Genomic DNA, 21237 nt, shown 5'->3' on the forward strand with positions numbered 1-21237 from the left:
ACCGCATTCTTTTTTATTTTCACATTGTGATGAATGGATTTTAATAGTAATATTGTTTTCAATTTTTTTTTCCTGCAAAGAGAATGGGATGAAATATGTTTTCTCGGTATTTAGTGAGAGACAATTTAGGTCGAACCATGTTTTGAGTATGTTTATATTGATATTGGCTATCCTCATTGTTTCCTCCCATGATTTTCCTTTTGTGATAACTACAGTGTCGTCTGCGTAAGATATGATATCTCCAACAATGGGAAGAGTGAACATTTGATTTACATATATAATAAAAAGGATTGGACCGATGACAGTTCCTAGCGGTATGCCAAAAGATGAGGTTTTGGGTTCACTAAGGGTATTATTGATTTTGACATATTGGAATCTCTCTTTTAGGTAACTTTGGAACCATGATAGTACTATTCCGTCCAATCCAATTTGTTTTAGTTTCTCAGTAAGTTTTGAGTGTGATATGCTATCAAATGCTTTGCGGAGATCAATGAAGATTCCAAGACACTTTTCTCCATTATCTAATTTTTGCATTATTGTTGATGTCAATTTAGCAATCGCATCCTGTGTGCTGAGATTGTCCCTAAATCCGAACTGGTTTGGGCTCATTATCTTCTTATCTTTTATGTAGTTGTTGAGTTGTTTTTTAACAATTTTTTCGTAGATTTTTGCTATATTTGATGTGAGTGCTATGGGACGGTAGTTAGAAGTGTTTTTTTCGTCACCAGTTTTAAAAACAGGGGTCACAATAGTCTTCTTATAGATGTTCGGGAATATGCCCTTCTTCAGACTAACATTTATTATATGAGCTATTGGTTTGCTGATTATCTCACGTACAGTTTTTAATGTTTTTACAGTTATGTTGTCGTAGCCAGGGCTCGCTGATCCTCGTAGACTTATTATAGCGTTTTCAACTTCTTTATCAGTTACTGAAGCAAATGTGTGGAAACCTTCTTCAAAAGTTGGGTTTAGCTCTGGTTGTTGAGTTTGTTTTTTGTCTAGGATAATATTACTAGCAAGATTATCGCCGACATTAACAAAATAATCGTTAAAGATATCACCACAAAGTTTTGGGTTTTTTTCTGTGTCAGTATTGATTCCTTGATGAGTAATTTCTTTTGGAAATTTTTATTTTGTGCTTTTGTTGGTTATTGTTTTGATAATTTTCCAGAACTCTTTGCTGTCTTGACCAGCATTTTTTAATTTATCACGAAAATACTTTTCTTTAGTCAGTCTAATTAAAAGCGTAAGTTTGTTTCGATATTTCTTGAAGAAAGTAGCGATTTTTTCGTCGTTAGGGAATTTTTTAGACTGGTGATAGTATTTTTCCTTATTTCTGATTGAAATCACTAATCCATGGGTTATCCATGGTTTTATTAATCTGTGTTTAGATTTTGTTTTAGAAATAAGTATTTGTGTAGAAAGGTTTATGTGATTTAGGAAAACAGTTTCGAAATTTTCCGCACAAGTATTTGGATTTTCCGATTCAATTATTGATGCCCAGGTTTCCATCTTAAGATTTGTTTCTAAAGTTTCCATATTTAAATATTTTTTTTCTTGTTTTTTTTTGTCAGTTTTGTTGGGGTTGGTACTTTTTTGTCTATGTTGTTAACGAATATACAGGTGTAGTGGTCAGTTATGCTGGTTTTCCATAATATCGACATGTTTTTTTCAGTGTTATTTGAGTTGCACCATATGTGATCGATACAGGAAGGGATTTGTTCGCTGATATTTCGGGTTGCATTATTTATATATGATTTATAGTTTAGCGAAGTCATAACATTTATATAATCATCTTTCGTTTTGCTTTGTACCCAGTGTCCGATATTAATGTTAATGTCACCAACAATAATATTAAAGGTATTTTTTTGACTCAGTAATAATTTTTCGATTTCTATAATGAAATTTGTGGGATTCGATCCGTGCGTCCGGTAGATGGCAATAATATGGTACATAATGTCGTTCACTTTTACACTCAGTTGTAAACAGTTTGCTAATTGCATTTTAATTTCTGTGACAGTGACATTGTTATATTTATTTAGAATGAACACCGCTATACCACTGGTTTTATTAATATAGGTAGTTGACGAAAAGTATGTGTAATTTGGAATACTGTACAGTGTGTCAGCGTTATTTATATTTAAGTGCGCTTCTGTTAAAACAATGAGGTCCGGTAATGTTTCAAGAAGGTTTAGTGTTACTACAAACTCATCTAGGTTTTTTTTTAAACTTCGGATGTTTTGGTGCAGAACAATGAAAGCACTTGGGACTTTTTTTAGCAGATCTCTACAATGTTGTGAATCTTCGCAAATGTGCTGTGAAACATCTGTTAATTTGTCAATTTCCTCGCCTAGAAAATCATCCATCACTTATTCATAATCGATTCTCTGTTGAGCTATGATAACCATTCGTTTTCGGTAAGTACATTTATCGCTATTCGCACTGTGTTCAGTATTGTTTTTTGTTCCGAATAAATTGTTGTTTTTGTCGCAGTTGTAGCATTTCACTATATCTTTGGTTTTTTCGCATTCACTAAATTTGTGGTTTTTTGCACAGTGTATGCATCTAGGCTTATTCATTTTGTTCAGGCATTTTAGTGATGTATGTCCGAAACCAAGGCAGTGGTAACATTGCATTAAGGGATTGCAATCTTCTATGTGCGCTCGGACAAAACCAATATTGACCCTTTGTTTATCAAGTAATATCTTTCGGATTTGGCCTATTGTTTCTATTATTACATTGCGGAGTTGGTCACTTTTCTTGTTTTTTAATATTTTAGTTACTTTAATTGAATCATTTGGGGCATCACTTAGTTCATTGTTTTGCAACAAAAAGTCATTGAGAAAATTATCTTCAGTATACTCCCCTCCCACACCTTTAATGACCATGCACGGTCTCTTCTTTTTTAATTCTGTAGCAGATATTCCGTTTTTATTTTTATTTATTTCCGTTTTTAGTTTGTCTGCGTCTTCTTTTTTCGAGCAAGTCATAATTATTTTATTGTTTGATGCTTTTTTGATCCCATTTATACCAATTCCTAGGTTAGGTGCTTTGATTGTTTTAGTAATAATTTTTTTTATGTCCTCAGATGTTTCTTTGCCTTCTACAGCAATCATAACGGCATATTTGGGTTCTTCGATTTGTACTGTTCGTTCTCTTAGTACCATTGCGTACGATTTTGGTACATAATTTTTTTCGAGTTTGGTGATAGCTTTTTTTTGAAGATCTATTATTTGTTCCTGGAAATTGTTTCTCTATTGTTTCCAGGTTTCTTCTAAGAGGTTTATGGTTAATTCGAGGTTATTTCGCACTTTCGAATCTTTTACGGTAGTTATATTTTTTAGGTCACTTTTAATGTTTTCGATTAATTTTAGCACGTCCATGATGTTAAAACTTGAGCAGCCGTGCACAAAATGAGCACAATGGAATACTTCGAATCTGATGGTTATCACGGCCATCTCTGTTTGAATGCTGATGCAATCTAATATTCGCCTTCCTCTACCTCATGGGAGTCGTTACATAAAATTCTGAATATTAATTCAAAATATAATTTTATTTTCTCGGCATCCATTTAAACTATTTTATTATAAACCTGTTCCCTAAATCCTCTACACATTGTCAAATAATATTCACAACAGTGCCCACCTCCTGAGTATGGAGTCATTTACTCTTGCTACCCTGAGCTGGTGACTCTCAGACAGACAAAGCCTGATTGATAAATCAGGTTTTGGCGCACTATTTAGGAAATTCTGTCAGATGAGACATCATCATATAAACCCACCTAACAATTGGCGCACCACCGCGTTTTATATACGCATACCTAAATTATTACCTAAAATCCAGTAGATTCCCTGTTTAATTGGCTAAAAGAGTACAGTGTTTAAAAGGTTAGTTATTTTTATCTCTGAGAGGAATGCATGGGTCAAATATCTGTAAATTGAAGGGAGTGAAGTGATGTCTCCACTTACCACTGATGATGATATTGGAGTACAGGATAGTGCCCCCACACATGTATGTTATCTTTCCATTGTATATTTGTCAAATATCTGTGAATTGAAGGGAGTGAAGTGATGTCTCCACTTACCACTGATGATGATATTGGAGTACAGGATAGTGCCCCCACACATGTATGTTATCTTTCCATTGTATATTTGTCAAATATCTGTGAATTGAAGGGAGTGAAGTGATGTCTCCACTTACCACTGATGATGATATTGGAGTACAGGATAGTGCCCCCACACATGTATGTTATCTTTCCATTGTATATTTGTCAAATATCTGTGAATTGAAGGGAGTGAAGTGATGTCTCCACTTACCACTGATGATGATATTGGAGTACAGGATAGTGCCCCCACACATGTATGTTATCTTTCCATTGTATATTTGTCAAATATCTGTGAATTGAAGGGAGTGAAGTGATGTCTCCACTTACCACTGATGATGATATTGGAGTACAGGATAGTGCCCCCACACATGTATGTTATCTTTCCATTGTATATTTGTCAAATATCTGTGAATTGAAGGGAGTGAAGTGATGTCTCCACTTACCACTGATGATGATATTGGAGTACAGGATAGTGCCCCCACACATGTGTGTTATCTTTTCATTGTATATTTGTCAAATATCTGTGAATTGAAGGGAGTGAAGTGATGTCTCCACTTACCACTGATGATGATATTGGAGTACAGGATAGTGCCCCCACACATGTGTGTTATCTTTTCATTGTATATTTGTCAAATATCTGTGAATTGAAGGGAGTGAAGTGATGTCTCCACTTACCACTGATGATGATATTGGAGTACAGGATGGTGCCACCACACATGTATGTTATCTTTCCATTGTATATTTGTCAAATATCTGTGAATTGAAGGGAGTGAAGTGATGTCTCCACTTACCACTGATGATGATATTGGAGTACAGGATAGTGCCCCCACACATGTATGTTATCTTTCCATTGTATATTTGTCAAATATCGGTGAATTGAAGGGAGTGAAGTGATGTCTCCACTTACCACTGATGATGATATTGGAGTACAGGATAGTGCCCCCACACATGTATGTTATCTTTCCATTGTATATTTGATAGACGCCCACGTGCCAGGGATTGGTGTTTTCTTTCGCTTCGGCTCCATGTGCAACCAGTTTGCTTCCCGCGGGCTTTTCAAGTCCGCAAACTAAAAAACAGTTTGATGAAAATTTCAATAAATGTCCCTTATACATATATTATACTCCCATATGGCTTTTACAAACATGTGATATGTATAATAATTTTATGGAACATTATTCAAGAGGTAATCTTTTTTTAGAAATCATAAAAAAGAACAATTGCAAAAGAAAAATTATGGCTACCATTAATATTTATTTATGAGGAATGCTATTATAGCCTTCTTATAACTAAATTCCGTGCAGTTGAACCCATCTACTATTTCTGAAAAAGTGTTTTCAACTGCATGCAATCAAGGTACAAGCGAGTATCCAAATGTCTCAGTTGATACACTGATATTGTTGTTGCCAAACGGTCGGTGGCTGAATTTACATCGCGTTTGGGTCCCATCCAGGCATAGCGTGTTCAATTCCTCGCCTGGCTAAGTCCTCCATCACAATAAAAGCGAAATTTTATGCTTTACACTTACACTTTAAGCTTTATGTGGTGGTAGAAGGAGATTTTAAATTATTGTCAGGTTAAGAAATCTAAATATCTTCTTTACTGTCTCCTTGCTTTTTACATCTCCTTCGGTCTCAACAAATCCCCCAAATTAGGCTTGTTGTAGTTCCACTGGCTACGAACAGATACAAATAAATAAATAAAGTTTTGTCTCACTTGCTTTACAGGTGGGTGGATCATTTGGACTCCAATCACCATTGTCACAGGTGATGATATACAGGCTTAACACATTTTTAAACCCCTGCTTGCAAATCGACTGCACATTAGTCCCATGCGGTACCATGTCTGTGCATTCGATCAGGGTATTTGCAGATCTACACACAAAGTTCAATGATAAAGAAGTTGGCATGGGGCACTTTTCTGAAAAACACCATGAAACAAATATAATCATTTTAAGTAAGTATTTTTGCTGACGTCTTATGTCTGATGACGATCTCTTGTCTCTGACAACAATGCTATTTAATTATCAGAACTTGAACAATTCATCAAATTTAATATTTAAGTTCTGCGAAAGTTCAAGTATTATTCGAGTGATGAGCTAGTTGTTTTACAGAACTGAAATAATAACAGAATTTCAATATTAACTTTTGTAAAATGTTGAAATTCTGAGCAACATTCGAGGATCCCACCACTTACCCGCCCCGGTATAGGTAACTTATGGTTACCCCTTCATGGCTCTTGCAAGGACGCTAATTTTTTGTTGAGAACGACTCTACATTTAATAAGAACGAAGCTAAACCTCGAATGTCCCCGCATACGTTGTTAGGGAAGCAGTCTGCGAGTGCTTACTGTGTACAATGTTAGTTTGTTAGTAGAGTACTTGCCTCTGTTTCTATGTTAGTAGAAGGGGAGAAAAATAAATACAAAAATAAAAACACTGGTGTAGACTGTTTGTCTACATAGTATGTGCATAGTAATTTAGAGAAAACAAAAGTATAAACGAAAAACATCTGGTGCTGGTCCGGAAAGGAATAATCCACATTCTTCTCGGCGGTCCCGAGGCGAGTCAGTTGGTGATTGGGTTGATCGGTTACGAAGTCAGGGGACCGCTCCCCTTAGCCGATTTCTCGGTGGTGCCCTGAAGAAAGTGTAACTGGGAGCTAGGGGAGTGGATACCCGAAGACCCTAGGGAGAGATGCGTCGAGTCGTCGGAGGCGGGGAGGAAGATCCCCTAAGGTCGACCGACCATCCCTCAAACCTGCTACTGTCCTCGGGGGAGGCGCGGTAGGTTTGTGGATATCCTGTTTCCGGGGTCTGTCCGTTGGCCGTATGAGGGGACGAGGTTTATCCACCCCCTTGTAGGGAAAATGGACATTGACAGAACATTGATGTTCAGTTTCATCCCGGACTCGTGTTGCCCCTAAAGGTGTCTTTTATATGGGTGTATAACCTGAATAACAAAATATAAGAAAAGAAAGCAGAAGAGAAATGTGAGGAAACTATAAACAAAATTATGAAGCAAAAATAAAACAAAAGTATGAAAGAACGGAGAATCGGTAGAAACTACAATTTTTCTGAGCAACAACTGGACCTCAGACATAAACATTTACTAATCATTTAAATAATTCAACGAATTTCAAACTTTGTCCCACTTTTAGTGTTAGACTATGCCGTTTACCGCTTATAACGTCTTCAGACTAGTAAATAATATTATTCAAATACAATTTGCATCCACGGGTGGCAAGGCGCACTAAAATATCGATTCTGGACGAGTTACGCATCTAAAAAAGGCTACGACTAATGGTTGGCCCACAGCGTATCCTAAAATAGTATTGGGACTCGTTGCTCGCTAAGCTGAGAACTTACACGTGTGGAAACTCGTAGTCACTGGAAAAGTGAAGGGCATAAGGAGTGGATAGTATGGCAGAATGCTTTGGAGAGATCAGTAAGCTGAAAGCTCGCTAAGCTGAGACCTTAAATCCGGAGAAACTCGTGGTCACTGGCAAAGTGAAAGGCATAAGAAGTGGAGAGTATAGTAGAATGCTTTGAAGAGATCGCACATCTTATGTTAGTACTTGGCTCTCCTTTCAGCGCATAACCTTAGCCTTGGGAGGAGCCTTATTCATCAAGGAAATTGGAGTGGGGATAATGATTCTCAGCAGTGAAGTTAGACTAAAGAAAAATAAACAATTTTATTATCAGGTCAGGCACACAAAGAAGAATAAACAGTAAATAGTGTACTCACTGTTACAGGTTGGGGTTTTACCCCAGCCATTGTTTCCATCGCACGAGGGGGAGGCTTCTGAGGACAAGTCGTAACCGTTATCACAGGAATAATTTAGGTAGGTGGATGTTTCGACAAATTTTTTTGGTCCAAGCGTCGGATTATTAAAGATTCTGTATTTCCCTCCTTCTGGATATTCTGGCAGAATACAACCTCCGCTCCCATGATTGCTGTAGCGCAAATGAAAGCAAATATTAAATTTAATATCCGCACAGGATGTAACAGCACGTACCCAAAGGATTTGAACCAGCGATTCCTGAGCACGTTTGGAATACTTGGGTTAAGCTAAGCGGGTCACATGATACGCGATACGCACTCCGACTTGTTCCAGCAGCACGTTAACAAACGAAACGGCGCGTATGATGCGAATGCGTCGCCACGTATATTTTTTGTGTTTTATCTGAAAAAAAATATCATATGACAGCAAAATGACACCTACCTATTTAACTTCAAATATGCTTTTGATTCTCATGTTAAAATCTTTCTGGTACGTGCTGTTACACCTGTATACATGATAAATTATTAGATTATTTGATAAATAAATTTACAAATGTGGTTGAACAGAACGCAAAATTCACAACATCGCTTGCAGGTCTTGAATATAAGTATTATATAGTAAAATAAAACCAATAATGGATTTCCTCCTTGTGACTTTAACTGAGACAGCATAATATGGAATATGTTATTTAAATTTGTCAGAAAGGAATATGAATTAAAAAACTTATACAAAACAAAAGATTATATAAAACGAAAAATTTACAAAACAAAACATTTATAGCCATAGAGAGGTTGTATATATAAATCAAATCATAATAGAGATATACACAATAGAGACATAAAAAAATCAGAGAAATATTATTTTATGGACCTCTTGTATTTGGTAAGTTCGCAAATGAAAATATCGACTTTGGATAATACGCTATTGTAATTATTGCATTGTCTGTTCAGGCAAAAATTCTGCTTAGAGTTCGTTTTGCTTTGATCAACCCTGAACAGGACACAAGAGCGTGTTGAACGCGCAGGTACATTGAATGGAATCTTGTTTAGCAACTCTGGGCATTGAATATTATTGTTAACAAATTTATACAGGAATAGTGCATCCTTATGATGCCTCCGTACACTCAGTGAATCAATTTTAAAGTATGAAGCCGTCTCTGCATAATTATAATATGTAATAACTAGATCGCAAGGAAATTAAAGACCTTGTGAAATGAAACTAGTTTTTTTATTTATGAATTGCTAATTGTACTGTCCTGAATTTCATTTTATATTATTTTATTTCTTTATGTGAATAATATTACCTAATCGTTGTCTTTTTAACCATTAGTCTGAAAATGTCCTATTTTTCTTGTTCTTTTAATCAATTCTTCTCCTTCACATATTAATCTAAATTTAACACTTCATAAATCTGTCAATAACATGGCAATGAAATGTTTTTGCTGTACATTCATATAACCTAACTTGTTTCTGCCCGTTCAAGGCCGTGAGCTCATTTTTATAGGCTGTCCATTGTAAATCATTCGGTAGGTGGTAGGAAAGCGAACCACTGATTGGTATATTGTGAACTGTTTGCCCAATTGGAGATCTACGACGACCTACGTTTGTAGACAGAAGCACCGTATTAGGTGAAAGTGAGAAAGTATTCAAGCTCGTACGGTTTCATTCCATTAAAAATTCAATAAACGCCGATACATCGGCATTGAACTGAACTAAAATTAAGACTTTTTTTAAGAATTATTTTTTTATGTGAATATCGTATATGTGTCTTAACTGATCGGAGCCAGCGAGTTGCGAGGTGGGAGGTTGGAGGGAGTGAGAAACGGAACGTGATGGGATAATAATAAACACTCACACAAATGTTTCAGGTTTCGTGGTGCTGGGTGGGGTCGGAGTAGTTGTGACTTGTGGTTTCCATCCATAATCCCTCTTACAAAGGACTGGATCCTCGTCTGAGCCATCTTCACAGTCCACTACCTGGAAACATGCATTACAGGAAAGAGTATTAAAAAAATGACGATCTTAAATGGTTTCAATAAAAGATATAAATTTGTTCTAGACCACTTTAATTTTAATTGTACTCTACTGGTTTCGGAAGCACCCTTCCTTCGTCAGGAGAATATTAAAACTAACCCTTGATACAAAATATTGACAGATATATACACAAAAAATATAATTTAGGTGTTTGAGTGGGAGGTTAACAAAGAGGGACGGTAATTGCGGGAATTCCAGCAATAACAGAGCGGTTTACTGGAAATATATCTAGAATGGGACTAAACGATAAATTAATTTGGTTATTCAATATACTAGCGTTATTATTTAGGGATAAATAATAACGCTAGTCCCTGCTGGAATTCCCGCAATTACCCGTCCCTATTTGTCAACCTCCCACTCAAACACCTAAATTATATTTTTTGTGTATATATCTGTCAATATTTTTTATCATAGGTTAGTTTTAATACTCTCCTGACGAAGGAAGGGTGCTTCCGAAACCGGTAGAGTACAATTAAAATTAAAGTGGTCTAAAACAAATTTATATCTTTTATTGTAAATTATGACGAGCCACAAAGTAAATACTTATTACAAATATGTTAAATGGTTTCGATTACCCCTCAGGCCTTTGGCAAATTCTGACAGAAAACATATGATTTTCCGCTTTGCAATAAAATTCAAATAAATGAAATATTTCTAAGCAGATCCGAAAACTAAAATCTATTTTTGAAAGGTGATAAAATACGCTTTTATAATTTATTATAAAAAAGAAACATTTACTTTATGAAATATCAATTTTTTTAATGCAAACATGGTTTGAATCTAAAACGAAGTATTTTCTCTTTCTAACCCCATTTAGATCATATTTTTTACCGTGATAGTAAGTGAGACACCACGATTTCTATGAGGCCAAATAAGCTGATCCCAAAAGCGAACAAATTAGCCTGATGAGTTAAGATATTGTTTGATACAACAATGTCCACGTACATTATTGCATCTTGCACCATGCGCATTTCACGAAGATACTTGGACATTTGTAGGTCCCAAAAGCGAACAAATTAGCCTGATGAGTTAAGATATTGTATGATACATGAATTTCAACGTACATTATTGCATCTTGAACCATGATCCACGCAAGCTCCGTATGCGCATTTTACGTAAATGCTTGGACATTTGTAGGACGCGCATTCATACAGTGTCTCATCAGATTTGTCTCTACAGTTTGCAACTCCGTCGCACACTTCGTCCTTGTCTATGCACTGCTGACCTTGTAGGCACTCAAATTTGTAACGTCTATAAAGAGAAAAAGAGAGAATAGTTTAATTATTAAAAATAAATTGGGGTAGGTCGTATCTCCACACTACCGTTGCCTTTAAGATACTTCCATTTGAATTTCACATTTGATTTTGAATTAAGACGAAATAAGATCCTAAAAAAATATCAGTTATGGGCGTGAACGCGCTTTAATTGGGCGAAGCAAATTAGTTTCACACGCGCTCCGCTTCGAATTAAATATTATAATATTTCGGGGTGCAGAGGAATGAAGTACGTTGGAACGGGGAACACCCGACACCACGAACAGTTCGAAGTCAGAGCAGCGATGAAATCCACTAGATGGTACCCATGAGTAAGGTTTGAACATGAAATGCTTAATAATGGGCGTCTTTCAAACTATGTGAATAGTAATATTAAGTTGAATGTGCATGTTTTAGGTAAATTTCGATAGAAACGTTACCTATTGCAGAAGGAGCTCATGATTTTATGATTCTTATCAGATTTCTGTAACCATACTGCTAGACGGTAGGCAGTAACTTATGACTCGTAACCGACGTGTTCTTCATTGACAGATGTCAAAGCAATACGGTATTCAATCACGAATCATTTTCATAATATCTGATCATAATTATATCTGAATATATTGACAAGATAAATAAAATATCAGTCATTTTCAATATTTATTGTTATCGTTTACAAAAAGTTACATAAAACAAATAATTATGTAATGTAAAAAGCATAAGATGCAACTTTTTTTGTATAAAGGCCATCATTTATTATAATATAAGTTAGAAATAGTAAAAATAATTTTATATAAAAAACGAAAATAATTATTCAATAAATAGCATTTCGTCGAAATCTAAACGACGCTTTCCAAATTGACGTTCTTTACATACAATATCTAAGATATGTGGAGGATCACGAACATTCATAGACCTTGTGACTCCAGGATCGATAAGCTCGACAAGAATGCAATCCATTTAAAAATTAGTTAATTTAATAAGCATTTTTTTCTTCCCAGAACTTGTCATCTCGAAGTATACGCTCAACTATCTCTAAGTTAGATAATTACAATCATAAAAAGAGTCGTGCTGCGAAATTCTATTTAATACAGTTAAAGAAAAAATATGTCTTCTATTCTCCTTCCTTCCAGACTAACGGGTTTCTTCTCTTCCTGTGTAAACAAAACTTTTACTTTATTTACGTCAATTTTTTTTTTTTTTATTAATTTTTTTTATTAAAAGTATACAATACAGAATATAGTATATTATATAAAGCATTGTACTCCCAGGAGTTAATAAACTCATTGCGGGAATGATACGCATTACATGAAACATATAGCTGTATGTATTAAATGGACATATGATGGGACATACACAACATTATTATTTCAGATAGTCATTAATAAGATGAAGTTTGAGCATGTTAGTTTGGGTCTTTTTACATTGACTTGCACATTTGATCTCGTTGGGTAGTTGATTATATTTTGTGTGAGCTATGTATTCCAGGGATCTTAGTCCATATTTTGTTGATTTGATTTTTGGTATATGTAGTTTGTTGTGATTTCTTGTGTTGTGTTGGTGTACGTCGTAATTGTAATAGAGTGTAGTGTTGGAATGTGCCGAGTGTTGAATTACTTGTAATATAGTTTTCGTTATTTCAAAAGTGGGAATGGTATTAAAAGGAAGTATTTGGGTGTTTCTGTAGATGTCTTTGACATGTGTGTCCCAAGGTAAACTGAAAATATTTCGCAGGGCTCTATTTTGGACGACTTGGACTTCTGAAATCATTTTTTTTGTAGCAAATCCCCAGATTCCGGCGAGATATATTAGATGTGAGTGAAGCATAGCATGGTAAATCGATTTTAATAGAGAGGGAGGAAGTAACCCGCGAAGTCTATATAAAACACCAGTTATAGGAGTAATTTTGGATAGAACATGTTTAAATTGGTGATTCCATGTGAGTTGTGAATCAATGAAAAGGCCAAGATATTTTGTAACATCAGCCCTTTCAAGGCGGTTATTATCAAGACTTATATTAAGACTTACATTTTTTTTATTTGCAAACAGTATGTAATGTGTTTTTTTATGTTTAGGCTAAGTTTGTTTAATCGCAGCCAGTTTGCCAGGCAAGCTACATCCCTTTCCATTTCCTTTTCAAGTTCGTTTAAATCATTATTGTGATAAAGAATCACTGTGTCATCTGCATAGAGTTGTATTGTACCCTTAAGTCCCCATTTAGCAATATCATTTATATATATTAAAAATAGTAATGGTCCAAGTACGGAGCCCTGAGGCACGCCACATTTTATCGTTCCCATGCTGCTTGTCCCCTTTCCAACAAAGGTCTGACAGTGTCGGTTAGAGAGGTAGCTACACAGTAACTTCAGGGGAGTGCCTACTATGCCTAGGTGTTCTAGCTTCTTTAGTAGTATCCCATGGTCAACCGTATCGAAAGCCTTTTTTAAATCTATAAATAAGCCTGCAGCATGCTTACCCTGGTCTATATGCTTTTGGAGGGCGTATACAAAATCAAAGGCAGCACATTTTGTGTTAGATTGGTTTCTGAATCCATTCTGTTGGGATGCGAGTAAATTGTTTGATAGGAGATATTTAGTGAGCCTAAGCTTAATAAATAACCTTTTCAAAAACTTTAGAGACGACAAAGAGGATGGATATAGGACGGTAATTAGAAGGATTTTTTTGCAATCATCTTTGTAAATCGGAATTATTTTTGCTATCTTTAGTTGATCTGGGAAGATTCCACTATTCAGGGATTGATTAATAAGAAAAACAAGGTGGTCAGCTAATATATCTTTGCAAAAGTTCGGGTACACTGGTGTAATTCCATCTAAACCTGGAGATGCATTAGACTTTAGTTGAGAGATGATACTGAGAACTTCTGTTTTATTTGTTTTGGCCATGTGTAAGGACTGGATTGCTTTTTGATCCGTGTTTATAGTGATAGAATCATCTGGATATGATGCAATTGTAGCTGCTAAGTTTTCCCCAACTGATATAAAGAAGTTGTTAAAAGTTGAAGCTATCTGTGTTGGGCATGTTATTTCTTCATTCTTAATGAGAAGACATTCAATTTCATCTTTCTGGGGTGTCGAGCTATTTGTTAGAATTGCATGTATTATTTTCCATGTCTGTCGCGGATTACGCAGGTTTTCTTTAAATATAGTCGTGTAGTATTTGGTTTTAGCATATCTTCTATAGTTGGTAACTTGATTTCTTGTTTTATTTCTCAGTGCTGTGAATATATCACTTTGCTGATTTTTTTTCCAGATTTTAAACACATTGTTGCGCTGTTTGATAAGTGCATTTAATTTTGCATCAAACCATGGAGTATTACCCCTCCGTTGGTCTCCTATGCGTAACTCAGATTTATGTTGGGATGATTTTATTGCTGTTTTGATGTATTCATTAAAATTATTATAGATTTCATTGGCATTACTGGTGGTTTCGTGTGGAAAGTTGTGGGATTCTACATATGTTTTTATCGGTTTTGGTGTTGTTTGAAAAATAATGTATTCTATTATTAGTGTGATGTTTCAAGCTGTTTTGGTAATCTAATATCAAAATGTTATGATCACTTAGGTAGGCATCTATATTTGCAGTAGTTGAGGAAATATTTTGTCTGTTTGAGATGATATGGTCTATTAGAGAAGTAGAGGTATCTGTTACTCGTGTAGGATAGGATGTGTTACATATGAAACAGTTGTTTGAGTCTAGCGTGTTGATGTATTGAGATGTATTATTTTTTTGAAGAATGTCAATGTTGAAATCACCAAAGATAAGGGTATCATCTGTACAGTTATTTAAAATAGATTCATGATACATTAAGAATTCGTTAATGTTTGAGGTAGGCTTTCTGTATATAACATAAATATTTAACGGTTTAAAATTTCTATTACGGATATATAATTGAAAACAATATGTATGGGAAATATGTATTTGAAAATTTTTTACGACTTCAATACGTTCATAATAAAATTATATGTTTAAATCAGTTATTACTTGCTCAGAATTTTTCTCCGGTGAAATCGGTCCTTTCGGCATCGGATTATTGATCTATTAAGTATTTTCGTGATGAAATAAAAACAATATTAGAAACATTATGTTAATTCACTTTTCAATCAAATTTTGGAATTATACACACGAGCGTATAAGTACGTATAGACGGGTATATACAAGTGTATAAATTACCTGCTGTAATATAGATAGAGGTGGTATATTGCTGAGTCTAGAAGCAAGCATTAATTGCACATTTTTTCTGTGTTCTTTATTCTGCCTTTGATTTTTTTCACCCTGCTTACTAGCGGATACCTGTTCTTTTTTTCTTTGTTGCCATATGCCTTTGCCTTTGTTGTTATATGATATTGGTCGGTTTTTGTATTGATTTGTTGATGATAAACGTACCTACATGTTATCTGGGTTATAAATGTGAGAATTTTGTAAAGTAAAACATAAAATTACCTACAACTTTTGTGAAAACAATTTTCTTCAATCTCTAATAGGTACCGAGGTAGAAAGTCATAAACAGAAAATTTCACTAATAGATTTCAAAGTAATCGTTTGATTAAATAAAAAAATACGTAAAAGAAATGACCGGAGCGACGGGCCGGGTGACACACAACCAGAGATGTGCTTTATTTCAAATAAATCCATTTCAAATGGAAATGCAAAATGCAAAATAGGTATTTTCCATTTTGCATTTTAAATGCTTTTCTAAAAACCATTTTGCATTTTGCATTTTAAATGCTTTTCTCAATGCATTTTCCATTTTAAATGCTTTTTTGCAACATTCTTCCTACTATCTCCACTCATCTTTTTTTCATAAGCCCCAAATATCAGTCGTTCCTCAACCTCGCTATGAGAGATAATTTACATTTGTCAAGTTGCTCCCTGGTAGGAGCCCTGGCAATGATATTATATAACACCCATAGTGGACTAGATCGCCAACCTGGCGGCCATTGCCGTAGGAATTTGAAGCCATCTTGAAAGAGTCAGATTACTTATTTATTTATTAACGCCGATTATAGCGGCTTTTACAAAAGAATAACAATTGTTTTACTTATTATAAATACAGAATATACATAGATAAAAAATTTAAATATAAAATACATGAAAGAGAGCAATAGAAATAGTTATTATAAATACAATACAACAATATGTATATATAAATATATAAACAATTAATTTACAATAAATCCCGGATAAACTAATACATTAAATCTGTATTTGGTTATAGTCAATCAGAGAAGCGCTGACATACAGTTTTAATTAAGTGGTGTTTGTATGAGGATAAACTAGCAATGTTTATAGATTCATCCAAAACATATTTATTACCAAGTACATGTAGGCGATTCATTATGGAATTGAGTTCAGCGTTAGATCCTGTATTGTTGCAATGATAGGGTAATTTGAAACGAACTGATCGACTAGGTACAATTACGGCGGGAATTCAAAATACATGCATTCTATCGTACATTAAGAACATATTTTTATGTAGTATATTATCAGTTATAATATACTACATTATATTATTATATTCATGTAGTATATTATCAGTTATAATATACTACATGAATAAACATTAAATAATATTAAATTAATACCAGTATCACATATTCGTGACTTGGGTGTAATATTCGATGAAAACTTGTCATTCATTGAACACATCAACTATATATCTAATAAGGCTTTAAAGATGCTTGGCTTCCTTTGCAGAACTTTAACTAATATTAACTTAATTTTAAGTCCATAGATTGTATGAGAACCCTCTATATTTCATCAGTCAGAAGTCAATTGGAGTATAATTCACCTATTTGGTCCCCTTTATATAAAGTTCACTCCAATAATATAGAAAGAGTTCAGCACAAATTTCTTAAGTACGTAAATTTTAAGCTCGGAATTCCTATTGATTACATTAATTATGTCAGTTTGATGAATCAATTGCATCTAATAACATTGTCTAACAGGAGAATTATTTCAGACCTGGTTGTGTTACACAGAGTCATTAACAACTTAATTGATAGTCCTGCCATCCTTGCCACTATTAAACTACATGTGCCGACTAGGAATACAAGACAAAATATAACATTTTTCTGTAATACATACTCTACCAACTATCAGACACACTCACTGACCAATAGGATGCATGATCTGGGCAACAAGTATGAGGGCGCTATTGATTTATTTATTGACTCCATATATAGAATTAAGCATAATCTACACCAACACTTTGTTGAATCCTACAAATTAGAGTAGCGTCGGTAAATTAGTTTTAATGTTTTGTCTTTTATGTAGTGTTGTTGTAATTTCTTTTTTACTTTATGTTACTCTTACGTTTTACTAATATTGCTTCATATTTTTTAATATTTTCTTATTATACTTGTAATCACAATTTTACAAGTGTGTATTTTGTACCTTCTTTAAAATGGATTATATCTATTTACTGTCAATATCTCCTGTATAATACATATTCTCCTATGTACCTACACTGCATCATGTATCACTTCTATGTAAAAGTCTTTTTAGGCGTATATATATATATAATAAATAAATAAATGTTTGTTTAAACATCTTTTTATGAAATGTATACTATATTTCTAATTAAATTCTAATTTTCTCTTCTTGTCGCGTCTGTTGGTGCAACCCCATGCTGCACGCCACAACCATGGTTCAAACAATCCAAAATATTTAATTAAACTTGATAAACTTGCAATCGATTCTCCATTGTACACAAGCAGGCAAATCACGGCTGACCTTTACAAGATGGTGGATCGGCTCTTCAAATCACTACGGGCACTGCTATACGAGAAGAAGGGTGATTGGCGATCTAGTCTACTATGGGTGTTATATATCTATGAGCCCTGGCAATTGAGTGATACCATTACAAAAAATACTAATTATTATTTTTTTAGTAAACTAATGTTTAAGACAAGATTTTTTATGCATAGCACAAAGGGTAATAATTATTTTATAAGCAATAATTATTAGCCTGAAACACTCATCCACATTGAAAAATCTCCTGATAAAAGATACATGACGCCAACTATAATAAAGCCAAACCAAAATAAAGTTGGTTGTTTCAGGTGAAAAAATGTAACAAGCAGTAATTGTTGAATGAAACACTAGTATATATTGAATTATTTCGCGGACAAGAGATAAGCCGCCATAGCTCAGTGGTCAGAGATGTCGACCGGAAATCGAAAGGACACGGGTTCAAGTCCCGTTGGCGTCATGTATCTTTTATCAGGAGATTTTTCAATGTGGATGAGTGTTTCAGGCTAATAATTATTGCTTATAAAATAATTGTTATAAAAAATACTGATTCAAATACTGAACATGGGGCCATGACGCTGTAATATTAAATGTTAGATAGCAGTTTCTATGTTTTTACGTTGGCAACATTAGTCCCGCGCAAATTTTTTGTGGTTTCATAATCCGTAGTCGTGGTGTGTTTGGATTTACCATCATGTAATATGTTTGTTTTACATTGATGTCCATTATTAAATGACAAAATTGTTTAAAAATTCTATAATTATTTTGATTGTTTGACCTGAGAAACCATTTTGCATTTTCAATGCATTTTGAAAATAGGTATTTTGCATTTTGCATTTGAAATGCTTTTCTAAAAACCATTTTGCATTTTGCATTTTCAAATGGAAAAGTTTTGACCCATTTCCATTTTGCATTTCAAATGGTTTTGGGTACCCATTTTGCACATCTCCGCACACAACCTTACAGGCCGGAACTTTGGCGGCGTCTGAATCATTACGTAGTAACTCCTTACCAACGCGCACACAAATATACTACGCACAATCCAGAGTTTTGAAGTACTGGCGGTCGACTTTCGTGTATCTGGCCAGCAATTGAATTTTCGCTAGTGTTTTTATTTTAATTAATTCTTATGAATAAATTAATAAAATCTCTAATCTTTTGTGAGGGAGTCGTCGGGAAGTTTCTAATTCATCGTCTAGAAAAATAAAATCTGGTACTTTCCGCTTATCTTACAACATTTTACATTTAATAAAATGTACTTATCGTTTTACATAATATATTTAATTGTAAGGTCCTGTTTTTATTAATCTTAAATATAAATAACTTGCATCCCTTCGAATCCCTCTAAAAACATTTAAGATTTTAGTAATAAGCTCATCAGAAATAATTAAAATGTGAGCGTCGGGGCAAATCCCCGTTATCAGGGTATTGTGTCGCCTTAATGCAAATATTGTAGGTGGAAATTAACCTACTTCCCAACATCTGATTGTGGTGAAATTCGGCAGATAAACTCGCAGTCGATGACAATGCATTATATCAAGTTTTGGTGGCATTCAATGATACACATGCATTTTTCAGACATTGGATGATAATACAGCAGTTAATATATCAAATATATGTCGGTCCTACCCGATCTGAATATAGCGAGATTGGGAGAGTTGTTGTCTTCGCCATTTGGCCTCATGGAACGGAGAAATTGAATGAATTCGTAAAATTACATTTTAATACTACTCGTAAAATTATATTTCGTGGTTGCCGTGCTGGACGCTTTAGTAAAAAACATAGACTGTGCATCAGAAAGAAACAATATGAAACAATACTTTGTGATGCAGCACAGGCCGAAAACACTCCTGCTGTAAGTGATCGGGCAACACTCCTAAGTTTTAAAAGTGATAGTGTGTTGATCCCTTCAGTGACTGCAAAAACAACCTTATACAATCCAGTCCGTGATCCGTATGCGAAATTTAGATACAGGGGGTGTCGCGGTGGACAAAAAACAAAATATTTATGCAGGGAGGTACAATACGTTCCAAAAATTATTAATAATAACAATAGTAATTTAGGAAATGAGATAAAAAGAATTTGGCATTATCAGACTGTAAAAATATTACCATTCGTTATTTCGGCTACTGGCATTATACCTAGATCTCTCATTAAAAATTTAGGCGTTTTAGATCTATCAAAAAATTTATATATAAAAGTGCAAAAATCAGTCATTTTTAATACATGTAGGATAACGAAAGATTTTTTAAATATTTATGTTGAGGGATCAGTAGGATTCATAGGCTCTGTTAGGAGTTCTACCGAGCCGAACCCTCTGATTTGAAAATATCTGGAGTCGGTGAATTATTTTTCCATTTGATCTCTGGTGAGTTGACGTGTTGTTCTTGTATTGTTTTGTATTTATTTTACTTTTAAAATGCACGTGCATTATGTTGATTGACTAGATGATCATTTGTGGAAAAGTGTGTAGATGGGTTTAGTTTTTCTTATGGGGAAGATTTAACGTCAAGTCGGAAATTAAATAAAAATACGTCAGTACAGGGTGTTCAAGTAGTCGGACCAATCGACGAACAGAATTACCTACCGTCTATAGCCCTCCGCGATTCTGATAAATTCCACAACAACTTAAATTAAATTAGATTAGAACGACATGCCAACTATAGGAGCAGACAGCTTGCGATTGGTACCTGGAATACGCGATCTCTTAACAACGAACTAGGAGTTGGTGGACGATATTTTCAGAGACCAAAAACTCCATATCCTTTCCATCACAGAAATTTGGCACGAGAACAGTGATTCGTACTCAATTAAGAGACTCCGAGCTTTAGGGTATGTGGTTCTTGAAGAAGCCCGACCTAGTGGGGACCTACCATCAAACAATATCTCACACATGAATCACGGGGGTGTCGCGATAATAGCCCGACCAGGATTACGGCTCTCGGTACATTTAACACGTTTGAGTATATTGGATGCAGGGTTTCTTCTTCAGGAGCGTCGTTCATGTTGTGCACCCTTTTAGGCCCGGATCGAAACCAATTTCTGTCGAATTTTATGAGTTTTCACATTTTTTTACTTTCAATCGGACTCTGCGACAAACTCATTATTACAGGAGACATTAATATTCGTTTCGAGCGCTTGACATCACCAAACACTGTTAAATTCTTAGATCTATTAGCCAGCTTTGGATGCCGCCAATGGATCGAAGTCCCAACTCACGATGCTGGTGGTACATTAGATGTACTAATTTCAAATAATAGTGATCTACCGCTCTCAGCAGATATTCGTGTAAT

At 34.7% G+C, this 21237-nt stretch overlaps 1 protein-coding gene across 1 annotated transcript in view; it reads right to left on the minus strand.

The window, feature by feature from the left end:
- The window catches only part of LOC149410140 (modular serine protease-like), a 57813-nt gene that overhangs the window by 22175 nt on the left and 14401 nt on the right, over window positions 1-21237 (minus strand). The window contains exons 6-10 of the mRNA XM_089648487.1: window positions 10985-11171; window positions 9742-9863; window positions 7851-8059; window positions 5822-6025; window positions 5013-5174 (exon numbers count right to left, since the gene is read on the minus strand). Of these exons, the coding sequence (XP_089504613.1) occupies window positions 5013-5174; window positions 5822-6025; window positions 7851-8059; window positions 9742-9863; window positions 10985-11171 (884 nt within the window). The remainder of the gene's footprint in view (window positions 1-5012; window positions 5175-5821; window positions 6026-7850; window positions 8060-9741; window positions 9864-10984; window positions 11172-21237) is intronic.

The sequence above is a fragment of the Hesperophylax consimilis genome, chromosome 28 (genome assembly GCF_061612785.1).
Source record: "Hesperophylax consimilis isolate HC1 chromosome 28, BYU_Hcon_1.0, whole genome shotgun sequence".
NCBI lineage: Eukaryota > Metazoa > Arthropoda > Insecta > Trichoptera > Limnephilidae > Hesperophylax > Hesperophylax consimilis.